The following is a 13035-nucleotide window of genomic DNA, read 5'->3' on the forward strand; positions in this document are numbered from 1 at the left end:
TCTGTTTCTGTTTGGGTGCTCTGCTGCACATTTGAAGGCTTAAAAAGACACAGAGTGTAGTTGATTTTTCATGCAGACTTCATCACATTGTCCAGTGAAGGTTCTGTTTACAGGCTGATTGCAGCCAAATGATCTCATCTCAAAAACTACTGAAGTGGTCTAATATGTGACTAATAAAAAACATCTTTAGGGATGTTTTCATAGTTTGGGAGGACATGCTTTTTATTAACTTCACTGTGTTGCAATAATGATGTGATACCAAGAGGCTTCTGATTGGTGGGTTAAGGTTTGTGACTATGCTTGTGAGCAAACTGATCTTTAAGGTGAGTTTAGATCTGGATTTATCAGGTTAAACCGAGTCTTTGTTAGAGGACTATTAAACAACAGCTTGACATTTCGGGAGGAAAAAATGTGATTTCTGGTGTCTTACCATGGGGGTCATGGTAACCAAAGCAACCACATGAACAAGCCCTGTCCTGGCTATCATAATATTGTAAGCTGAGTTTTTCAGAATGCTTCAAGTCCATGGGTTGTGATGTTTCTGTTCATGTTATCAGAAATAATGGAGCCCATAATCCTCAGATTTTAGCCACATAAGGGACCAAAATGGAAAGTGTTAATCTCAATCGTCATTGTTGTTATCTTGTCTCTTGTTCCTCCCCAATGGCATTGGGTAGCGTTAGTTTTAAAACTAACTTGCCTATTGGTATATTAAAACATGTACATAGTTTTGCACTACAAAGAATGAAAACCCTTTGACTGATATGTCTTTAAACGCATCAGCTTTAACTAAGTTCTACAGCCTAGTATACAGCCCATAATGTAACTATGCAGCCTGATAACAGAGTAGTCAGACATGATAACCTTCACAGCTCTTTCATATTCTACCAGTCTGACAATGAACTGGGCAAAGAAACTCAGCATAATACAAAGGCTGTGTGCATTATGCACAGACTGTGTGTAATGCTGCATACCCCATTCAAACAGCTGTGCTGCACAGCTGGCAATACAACATGAGTCTTTAACTTACATTTCACTATGTTGTTCTTACCCCCTAACATTATAGGGATATTTCAACAGTATAATAGCTCCTCTGTCATATTACTAGCTAGCAAGCTACCCATGCACTGACACAGCTGTGTTGTTGGCTAATAGCAAATGTTGGCATGCACAAAAGAAACTGGAACAATTCAGAAGCTTTGGGTTTTTTCAGTGGTGACAAAAGGGGAAAGGGGAGCAGTTTTCTTTCAGTAACATGCTACTTTTATGAAAAAATAACCAATGATGGGTTACTTTAACCCTTGGAGCCCTAGGCTATTTTTTAACATTCTGTCTCACTTGAACTTAGTGTCTTAAAAAGCATCAACAATGTGACACACAATAGACAATAATGACTAAGACTTTTTTGCACAAACTTGTTCTCCAATCTCTTGGGGACTGAAAAATGTGAAAAAAAATAATTCTGCAACAAAGTCTTCATAACAAACACATATTCACAACAAAGTACTTGCGCCTTTTATATTGGACGTTTAGGAGCCATTATTCAAACCAGTTCCTGTCGGCAGTGACACAGTGGGCCACATCACAGGCTCTTTGTCTCTCTCTGCATTATCAGCTGTTCTGGTTTTCTCCCTTAGGATGTACATGTGTAGAATACAAAGTATGACATACAGACAGAACAGCCTGCCATTGGTTGTCACAGCCATTAGCTGATAGCGGCAGAAACGATCGAAGAGTGGATTATAAAATGAATAAAAAGGTGTTCAATATTGGAGCTTTTGACGTAGATTTAATATTCAAATGCCTCAGAAAGTCACCCAAGTTCCAGGCTCACTAGAAAAGGCTCTGTAAGGGCTACGAAGGCATGGATAGCATCATTAGAAAGGCAAAAAGGAGGGCTTCCAGATGAGAAAAAAGAGAAAGTGGCTATGATTTATGGCTGAAAAGTAGAGACTTTTAGGACATTGTTTTTTTTTAACAAATGAAATATGAAATGGTAAGGAGTGAGCTTTAGATGCTGTCATAGATGAAAAAATGGTTAACAATGTTCTGAGGCTTGCTTGGTTCTTCCTTTTTTTGCTTAGCTTTGCTAACTGGCTACTTTCTGTACCTTCGTTTTAAGTTTACAGACTTAGACAAGGGATTCCCCAAAATCGTGAACTTTACGATTATTGTTAACCCAGGGGATGTAACTTGTTGTGGATTGTTTGAATTGCAAGTTTTTACATATTTTTGGTAGGTCTAAAAGAGTTTAGGAGTTGGAGTTTGGGTAGGCCTATACAACAACATACTTGAAAGTCTCTTCAGTCAGAGAGTTTTAGGGAACATTACTCTAACAGGAGGGTTACATAGACAGGGTACAACACACAACACATCTTCATCAGCTAACTCTGGATGATTTGTGACGGTTCATCTCTGTGTCTGTGCTTTGACCTCAGGCAGTGCAATGATAAAAGTGACTGTGGGTTTCTTGGTTAAATACTACTCTAGTACACATCAGCAGGCAGTGACTGAAGTGTGTTTTTTGAATACACAACACCAGGTCCGGTTAGTGCAGACGGACTTCACAGTCAGCCTACCTGACTTGCCAACATTGCTGTCCACTGAGGGAGACTTTCTCATCACAGCAGGGTCTACACACGTAACGCACAACAGGTTTAACGACACAACAGATCCCCAAAAAAGACGACAAGAGGGAAAGAGAGGAAGAGGACATCACACAACCAAGTCAGAAGAAGGAGATAGAGGAGGACAGGTCAGGGAGGAGAGAGAACATGGAAAAGGGGAGAGTCGATGCTGCAAGGCTCCGAAAATATGTAAGCCATAATGTGTCTTTTTGTTATCATAATGGAAAAGAACTTAAGAAGAAAACCCTCTGACTGCTGCACAGAGGAAGGGCATACTGCTGTAGGTATGTTACCTTTAGTGGGTCCTCTGCGTGACCCCATGGCCTGCTGCTCCTCAGACACATTTAGACGGCGCACCACGTCGGCCAGAGCAGACTTCAGCAGCTGAATCTCATCCTCCTGCATCTGGACCCTCTGTTCCAGGGAGGCGATGCGGTCAGTCACCTCCATACTGCTGGCTGCTGATGCGCTGTCATCTGAGGAAACAGAGAGCTTTTGTCAGAGATGTGGAAACTGTCAAAAAAAACCTGAGTATAGGTATGTGTTGAACTGTTCCATCAAAAATGTTGTACCTTTCAAGCCAAACAAACCAAAAGGATTAAAATTTTAGCTAAGCTTAGGTTGAAGACAGGAAAGGAGAGTAAGGCAAACCGCTGACCTACAGTAGCCTTGGCCTAAAATAAGTCGGTCCGAAAAATCTCCCTAAAACCACACTTTATTATATTTTAACAAAAGATCTGGTTTCAAATGAAAACAGATTTCTACAGAGTAATGTCAATTAAATGAGAATGTATAATGTATAACATAAATATTAACCCCTTCAAGTCAGTATTTAGTAGATGCACCTTTGGCTGCAATCACAGCACTGAGTCTGTGTGGATAGGTCTCAGTCAGGCTGGCATATCTGGACTATTTTACGCCATTCTTCTTTGCAAAACTGCTCAAGCTCTGTGAGGTTGCACAGTGATTGGGCGTGAACAGCCCTCATTGTTGTGTAGCTTTTTCTGTATGCTTCAGGTTATTGTCTAGCTGGACAATAAAGCTTCTCCCAAGCTGCAGGTCTTTCGTCATCTGAATAAGATTGCCACATTCATTTTACCCTCTACTTTTACAAGCCCTCCAGGGGTGGCTGATGAGAATCCTCCCCACAGCATGATGCTGCCACCACCGTGCTCTACAGTGGGGATAATGTTTTTGTGGTGATGAAAAGCGCCATTTTGGTCTGTCCAGAGCAAAGGACTTTCTTCCACTTGATCATGGAGTCTCCCTCATGCTTTCTGGCAAACTTTAGTCGAGATAAATCAATAGTGGCTCTTTGCCACTCTCCCATAGAGCTTTGACTGGTGAAGAACCTGGGCAACAGTTGTATGCAGAGTCTCTCCAGTCTAAGCTGATTAGGCTTGTAACTCCTTCAGAGCAGTCACAGGTGTCTTGGTCGCCTCTCACTAGTCCCCTTCTAGCATGCTCACTCGGTTTGTGAAGGAATACTGATTAATCAGTGACTGAACCTTTCAGACAAAGGTGTCTTTATACTATAATCACTTGAGATACATTCATTTATTGGGAGACTACTAGTACCAATTGTCAGGACCTCTGTTGAATTTGGTCAGTACATTAAAGGGGGTGAATATTTATGCAATCAATTATTTTTTGTGATCTGGTAGTCCCTAATTTTTCATTAAACCTGGATATGAGAATCCACTGAATCTAGTTTTTACAGGTGAGTGTTCTCAGAAGACACCACCATATCCCAAATTTAAAATATTTTTGCATATAAGAGTATTTGTGGCCATACTTTCTCATTTTAAAACCAATTAATTTAGCCAGATTTCATGTATGCTAGAAATATCATCAATTGTAGACATTCTATAAACATTCCCTTTAAAAACACATATTTTTGACACAGCCAAGGTCAAATATGCTCCTGTTTTGTTGAAAATGTTTTATTTAAAAGTAGTATAAATATTAATCAATTGGATTCTGGAGTCTTAAATCAACCTTTTTATTCATTTATTTCAGTAAATGCCTACAAGGGCATGAAAGATTAGGAATAAAGGAAACCTTGGATGGAAAAGAAACATTGAGTTCCCTTTAATGCTATTATATTTGTGCCTCTTTGTGTGAGAAAGCTTAGCTTTGTGTGCTTCAAGAGCTGACTGCATATCTATTAAAGGCTTTATTCATCAGACTGATTATGCATTTCATCCAGCTCTGTGAGTTTAACTAACTTAACACGCTATTATCGAAGTATCCACCTGACACCCCAATAGAGGCCAAGCATGGGCCATCGGGGTCCACTTCATTAATGATAACCCAGACACTCGTGCAAGGTCTCCTCCATTAACACTTTGATGTCACAGCAGCTCGATGAAATATTAATGCCAAGCAGTGCTGTGTTTTCCCTGCAGACTTGTGTTAACAGTCTGATGCATTATGGATTAGAGTGAGAAGGCATCTGGTGATCAAGCAGATCTGGAGTCAGTTTTCATTCTGAGAATCTCAGCTGAATGCTGAGTGTGTGCTTTACTAAAATCCTAGAAATCAGAGGAAACTTTTGACCTTTGTGCATAACATGCTATTTGGTAACTGTAAACAAGGCATTACCCATTACAGGGTGCCTAGGACTTCTATTTTTTTGCCATGGTTTTAACACAGGTATCAACATATCATATGAGTTTTACCAGCATCATATGGGTTGTTTGCAGTCACGTGATTTTAATGAAGCAGGAATGGCTGATATGGTAGAGGAAGTGGGGGACAGCCATGAGGAATGAACCGGAACGAAGGAAAATTTAGAACTCTCTCTACGCTGCAATTATTATCAGAAAGATTTAAGTACGATCCCCACACTTTACAGAAAAGGGATTTTTTCACATTTTAACAGCTTTACCTGGTTTAGAGGTGATCAATATCACATTTTACTCAGACCTGCAGACCTTCTATGGTCCAGCGTTGTCCCTTCAGATGAAGGGAGACAAGAGTCTTGAGGACTCTTGTACTGAGCTAAGAGGCCTGCTGAGTCCCTCTAACATTTTAAAATTCCTAGTTTGGTCACAAATGTGCTTTTAATCAAAACAGTATACTATCAACTGAATAAATCTTGTGTGGTAATCAATCAAGTGATGATGTGCCATTCACGAAATAGTCTGTACTACAAAATGGCTCTTTTATTTGAGCCCTGGTAACTAGCTCCCATTTGAACGCCAGTTCCTTTCTTCTTATCCTATATCATTAACTTATCCATATTTAAAATGCCAAACTGGGTTTGGGGGCCAAACAACCAGCTCTACTGAGCTGAGCCAAATGATCTGGTTCTCCTGAAAGTGACGGATTTCTTGTCACAACAAGTGAGACCGCACGGACATCAGCTGAGGAAACTGGGGCAAGATCTGGGTTTAATGTGCTAAACTGTGACAAGAATCAACCAAACAAGACTGCTTTATAGAAATGGACCAAACAGGAGCATTGTGGCTTGTCCAGGATTCAGATAGAGACCTTTCGCTATGCAGAGATCCCTTCTTACTCCTCATCTGTAGATCTCTGCTGCGGCATGATGTCATCAGCAAAGAACCTTTTGAAGATCAAAATGTTGGCATCATTAAAATCCTACTTCCAGCTGAGCAGCACAGTTGCTCTTTTAGTATCAGAACAGAATAGTCTAATCGGGGTTGCATTTGTAGTTTTACTTGATGTCTGATCAAACATAAGGGATGCTTGGCATAAAATCTTTTTAAATCAACTAAACTGCTGTGTAAATTAAAACACTGTAAGTAATCATAATTTCAACAAATATATCATTTATTTGTGTCATTGCAAGACTGTCCAACATGTCAAGTTCTCATGCATTACAACATACATTCTACAATTCCCATATGGGGGATGTTGTCATATGATTTGATTTGCAGAACATGCCGGAAAAGTCATTTCACACATTTGTTGGAGTTGAGGAATCCATTAGCAAGCAAAATCCTCTGGCTGTTAGCTGGTAATTATGAATGGTTGCAGTCAGGGAGACCCTCCATGAGACCGGATGGTAAATTGGTGCATTAGGCAGATGGGACACTTGTCGCTCTTAGCAGGAAATGAATGGCTAAATGAACCAAGGAAAACACACTGAGCGGTAGATGTGTTTTCAATTTTATTGTCACAAAATACAACATCCAGTGCTTTTTTGTTTAGCTAGAGTGGCTTTAGTCATGGTTCAAGATATGAGTGCTGTCTGGTGACTTAAAGCTTCTTAGACCTCATGAAACGATTGCTTCACTCTGACGATGTAGCGACATATTGATTCGTTTCTACCATAATAAAAAAAAAACACATGAAGAGACTTTTAGTCAGATAATCCTGCAGTTGCACAATATTACACTTTGAGTTGTGACATCCAATAAGAAAAATGTTCCTCATAATCCACTGACAGACAGATTTCTTACCATTTCATAAGGCACAATACCAATCTTACTTTTCATCCAAACACACGATGACAAAGCCTTAAAGAGAGATAACCCAGTATCTTAATAACTTCTGCTCACCTGAGGCACAGTCCTTGTTCATATTCTTAAGCCAATATGTGTCACTGAGTGAATATCCACAGATAAAGCTTCTATTATCAGTTCAGCATCTGTTGTGGGTCTGCTCCAAACACAGACACAATGATTGCATGATACCATCAGTCGTTGAAGTACAATGACGGGCTGTCACTGCCGTGATGCTGCAGCTCTGTCTGCTCACATCCTCCATCTGTCACCCTGCAGCCCAGAGAAAACCTCTGGGGTGAGTTAACACCCAATAAGATGTTGGATTGTGGCAGAGAAATCAAATAAGTGATTGAGTTTGTTTCGTTTTAGAGCAGAGAAATGTGTGAAACTAATGTGACCGCAGCACAGCCAGCTCTTAATGTGACAGTGCATCTCAAAGGGATCTTAACTCACTGCTTTCGTTCTGACATTTAGAAACAGTACGATGTCAATCTTCGTTGTACAACAAATCCATCAGTCCATGCACCGCTGGACATTCATCTCTCTCTTTCATCCCCACAAAAGCGGATCATTACACTGCACCGATGTCCTCTCACGCCACTGCCCTGTCACACCTGTCAACTTGATGGTTAAATCACTTTATTTCTGTCCATCTCAGTGCCACAGCTTCTCCCTGGCATTTTTTTTCCATTATCTGGTCAATATGCAGCTGAGTCAGAAGTGCAGGCAGGTCTCTAATGCTCCGTGACACACCGTTCCCTATTACCTTCCTCTATGAGACCACATGCCAGTGTTTGTCCATCATCTCAACTGCAGGGACTGTAATAGAAAACAAGAACACCTCTCCTCAGTTCATCTTCCAGCTCTTAAATAACCACTCCACCTTAATCTCTGCCATATTCCTAAGTCATTAACTGACCTCACCACCATCAATAATGGACACTGGAGCTTGCACACATGCTCTGACCCGTTTCCCCTGCTTTTGCACGTTCATCAACCACAAAGATCAATACACTGAAGGAGGAAAAAAAAAGACTAACATAGTGCTGCAGGGGAAAATGCTTTGGATCAACAGAGAAAGCACCAAATGCTCTGTGACCTCATGAAATACCTCCTACTGCAGCTCTGCATTGACCTGAGCTGGCTTCTCTTCTTAAAGACTTTTACATACTTGCAAGACTGCCCATAAGAGGGCATAATATCAGACTTTCTATGCCAGCATAAAATAAGAGCTCCACTAAAGAAAGAAGAATTAATTAAAGCATTGTACAAAGGCAATATTTGAATACAACAATAGCTTGTTAGTAGTGATGTTTCTTGGTGAGTAATTTAAGAATTTATAATTGCTTTTAGTCAACTAGCCCAGATTAAGAAAAAAACACATTACTCCAAAATTGAGCAGTATTTATTCAACACAGGTTCACAGACCCTGGGTAAGGGTTAGGGGTTATGTTAAATGCCTGGTGCAAATTGCTCAGTGGGCCATGGAGAGTTTTTCCCTCTTCTGCTTATGATATCCCTGCCTCTACTCAGACTGAATGTATCCGACTCTTTAACAGTGGTGGTCTAATGTCAACATTTACTGTGCAACTGAAACTGACACATGACCAAAACTCAACATTTATGAGCTCAAACTAAGGCCTGATTGTCGTGCTCAGCCTTAGTTCCCACACTGATAAGTGACATTAAGACGGACAGCAGCAACTTCAAAAACGTCCTTTTTAAAGTCCTCTTTATCTGTTTCTAAGATATGCATTCAAACACAGCAATCTAAAGTGAAAACAGCTTCAGCTATGAAACAAATTGGCGACTCTTGCCTTTGTCGTCCTGCCCTGCCAAAGTCACAGATTTTTGCTGAATCCGCTTCTTCATGCCTTCCTGACACAAATTTGACATAGAAATCTTGGATCGTCTTGAAACAACAGCTTGCGCCATAAACCTGGACATTTCCTGTCACCACTAGAGGGCGCCTCGACTTGTACAAAATATGACCATATGAATGTATACAGCCATGGACCCTCAACACACCTGGCAAGTATGAGTCAGATTGAACAATCCACAGCTGAGTTATAAACTACTTCCTGTTTTTCCAAAAAAATATGCAAATTTGAAGCCTCGCCACAGAAACATTGTTTAATGAAGGCTAAATTCTGAAATAATTTTTCATCATCCATGTCTTATCTAGCTGTATGCCAAAGTACAAGTTGACTGGATAAAATCCCTTGGAGGAGTTCATCCAGATCTGACCACTGGAAATGGCTAAAAAAAACCAACTTTTTGCCAGTTTATTTTCTGTTTGAGATATGGTGTCAGATCATGAGGCTTTTACGTAGATCTCCCCAAGCTGTATCTGCCATCAAAATTTCATGAATCTATGACTAAATCAAGAAGGGGGCTTTAACTTTGAAAACTGTTAGGAGTTGCTATTAAGACCCAAAACATATCCAGTTTTTCACAAGACCAGATCCACCTTGAAAGTAATGTTCAGGGGCCTCAAAAGTCCATCTAATGATGGAAAATAATTCCAAGAATAATCCTAGCATTTACAAATAAGTCCACATGCCAACTGGTGCCCTGGCCCTAATAATAAAGGCCCAGCCATTTCTGACTGAATAAGTTTAGATCGTCTCGTTCATACTATGAAAGTCCATGTTGATGTTTTCTTCATTTCTATACATTTAATAACCCTCATTAGAATATCATATCTTTTTTATTTAATTCAGAACTGGAATTAGAAGTATCCCAACCTTTAGTAAGAATACTTGAGGTTTAAGGATAGAAGAAGGTGACGTTAAGGAAATGTCCCAGCTGTCTCACCATGTGTTCCTGCACACCTCCACAATAACCCCTGACATCCACAGTGATTGATGTCTATTTTCTCTTCTCTCAGCGGCGCAGTGAGACCGACAATAAAGCTTTATTGACTTTATGGAAAGTTCAGCACCCAGGTTAAACTGTGCCACAAAGGGGAGGTCTAAAAACCACATTCTGTGTTTGCAGAAGACCAACAGATCAAAGAGTCAAGCAGCCAGCAGGAAACAGCCTGTCACAACATTATGTCAACCATTCCTGTTTTAGTGAGACAGAAAGATTGCCATGATTCACACTCTGCTGGCACATCCATACACTCGCAGGATGCAGATAGCAAGCAGCACTTCGCCAACGGGGTTCAATTTCACAGAACGAGTGCACACAGCCAGGTGGTACACGGCCATAGTTCCAGTTCAGCTGCTGCAGATTATGCCTTCAGGAAAGAAATTTCTCCAAAATCATTGAGTCACACGTCTTAAACAAGCTCAGTCTGCTGCTGGATCTGCTAATAGAAGTCCAGACTTAATCATAATGAAGTGGCATGCAGGGTTTCATTTTATGCCAAGGAGTGAAAAGTGGGATTTTATTAGTCACAGACAGGGAGGAAGGTGGAGGGAAAAAGATGATGAAGATAGATTGTTTAAAGGCAGGGCTGTAAATAACCACTAATGAACCAGGACATACATGTTACTCTGTGAGGCCATCCTTTGGCATGATTGTGCTATGAGTCAGACGTGAGTATTCTAATACATACACACAAAATGAGGACTGGTTTTTACTAAACATGGGGGATAGATGTCCACCAAAGACCACAATATGGGTTTAGAAGTGTTCTGTTTCCATTTATAGAGCCTCTAATGATCCACTTTTTAATATTATCCTCTCAACTCCAACGCCATTCTGGTGTCTGAAACTGCTAGTTGGGCTGTAACAAAGGAAAGCACAGACAAGAAAGTCTTGGCCAGAAACCCTTTAAAGCTTTCCAGCTAAAAATGCTTCATTGTGGGCGTTGATTTGCGCAATTGGTGTTGGGCTCACTCATGCACAGAGGCTGCAGTCCTCAGTGCACTGTTACAGATTTGAATCCTGATATTAGCACTGTTTAGTCTGTATTTCCCCCATTCTCTCTCCCCATATTACTGGCCTCTCTTCAGCTTTCCTGTCAAAGGAAAAGCAAATGGCCACCCCATAGAAAATCTCTAAAAAAAAAAAAAAAAAAAAAAAAAAGATAATGTTAATTGCATTGGTTTGTATTGGAAATAGATGCTGCCAGTGTGAGAAACGGTGATAATGGGCAGGGGCCTTTAAGGCTAAGCGCGATGGAGGGGGGGGCAGTGCTGGGATACAGGAGGAACAGTGCTGATTCCGTCCTGGCCATGGGACAGTGGACTAGCTCTTCTCTTGCTGGACCTCTTGAGGGAGCATGGGAGTTTGCTCATCCACTCATGTGTTTTGTGGACTTGGAGAAGGCTTACATTTGTGTCACATGGGGGTCAGGGAATGTGGAGTCCCGTGGCAAGCCATCAGGTCCCTGTACAACCAAGTGAGAGTCCACATTCTTGGCACAACGTTGAATACATTCCTGGCAGGTGTTGGCCTCAGCCAGCACTGCCCTTTATCTATGATTCTGTTTGTGATTTTCATGGGCAGAATCTCGAGGGCAGCCGGGTGGAAAAGGACTTCTGGTTTGGGGACCTCAGAATTCAATCTCTGCTTTTTTGCAGATGATGTTGTCCTGTTGGCTTCCTCAACTGGGGACCTCCAGAGAGCATTGGGATGGTTTGCAGTTGAATTCCAAACCACACCTTTACGTCATGCTGATGTTGAAGAAAGAAGTCAAAGGATAATCAAAAGCTTCCTTTGGTTCTTCATCTCAGGCCTATGAATGGTTTCACAACATTTCTTAGTAGTCCATCCAATAGTTTTTGAGATGTTTCAGTTGAAACCAACATGCATTCCGATGAGCAACACTGCTAACATATCTTGAATGTAAAAAAACTATTTATTTGTGTGTCGCTGAATTTCAGTTTAATAAATGAAAAACGTCAAGCTTGAAATTGCAGCATTAAGAAAAATTCAGTCCGCTACTGGCATGACAGAAATCATCCATCAGGAACATGTCAGCATGGATGAAAAACGGCAAAACCAATCGAGTTAGAGATTGGAGTAAGAAAAAAAGAGGGAGGGAAATGGAGGAGAAACAAAATGTTACTTAAGCCGTCATCAATCTCCTGTCACCTGCAGCCAGCACAGATTACCTGTCAGAAGTGTGTTACCTAATCAGCTGGTCAGATTACCAAGACAGACGCTGTGTTTACAGGCAGCATCGATGAATCCTGCTAGACTGGAGGATCAGGGATTATAAATAGACTGAGGAGGAAGGAGAAAAGAGACAGAGCAGGAGGAAGAAAGAGGTGAGGGGGATGGGAAAGATGTGTTATGTGCATATGCACATAAAAAGTGTTTGTCCATGTGTCAGAGAAAAGCATGGAGAGAGGTAGAATGATTCCCACCAGAGATCCCTCTGTCCATGTACCAACATGTTAAATCCTTCCTTCCTCCCATCAACTACATCCTCTCTGGGGTTAAACTCAGGTCAAAGAGGATACAGCTCCCTCATCCTTCTGCTCTTAAATCAGTTACACTCCCACACACGCATTGGCACACACTTCACAACTGTGTCAAACCAGTGACACACAACCAGCACATTGTCAGTGATGTACAATATCATCACCTCGGTCTAACTGTATAAGACTCAGCATAAATTACCTGGGGATCAGAAAATTGAAAATTAAAGTCCCTGTAAAGTGAAATCCAAACTTTGTATCTTAACACACTAGATGTGCTGAAACAAGGCTGCTGTAAACATATAAATACACAGAGATCTCTGCATGACTGAATTTTGGATTTAGACCATTGTTCACCCCTTCCTAGTTTTGCTTTTATTTGAGCAGAGCAAATACATAGCCCACGACATCACCAGTTTTTAGGGGGAATTATCCCGCCCCCTAATGTGACAATGATATGAAATCCCTGAGCAGTTTATCTCAGTTGGTGCTAAAGTGAAACTATTGTAGCTACATTTGCTAACAAAGTAACTACATAGCTAGCATAGCTACGTT

At 40.9% G+C, this 13035-nt stretch overlaps 1 protein-coding gene across 6 annotated transcripts in view; it reads right to left on the minus strand.

Moving 5' to 3' along the window:
• Positions 1-13035, minus strand: part of eml1 (EMAP like 1) — an 84119-nt gene that overhangs the window by 30040 nt on the left and 41044 nt on the right. For 4 of the 6 annotated variants that reach the window (XM_041812130.1, XM_041812129.1, XM_041812128.1 and 1 more), the window contains exons 2-3: positions 2921-3103; positions 2580-2633 (exon numbers count right to left, since the gene is read on the minus strand). In XM_041812130.1, the coding sequence (XP_041668064.1) occupies positions 2580-2633; positions 2921-3103 (237 nt within the window). The remainder of the gene's footprint in view (positions 1-2579; positions 2634-2920; positions 3104-13035) is intronic. The other 2 variants (XM_041812132.1, XM_041812131.1) reach the window with 1 other exon arrangement.

This window comes from Cheilinus undulatus, linkage group 18 (genome assembly GCF_018320785.1).
Source record: "Cheilinus undulatus linkage group 18, ASM1832078v1, whole genome shotgun sequence".
Classification (NCBI taxonomy): Eukaryota; Metazoa; Chordata; class Actinopteri; order Labriformes; family Labridae; genus Cheilinus; species Cheilinus undulatus.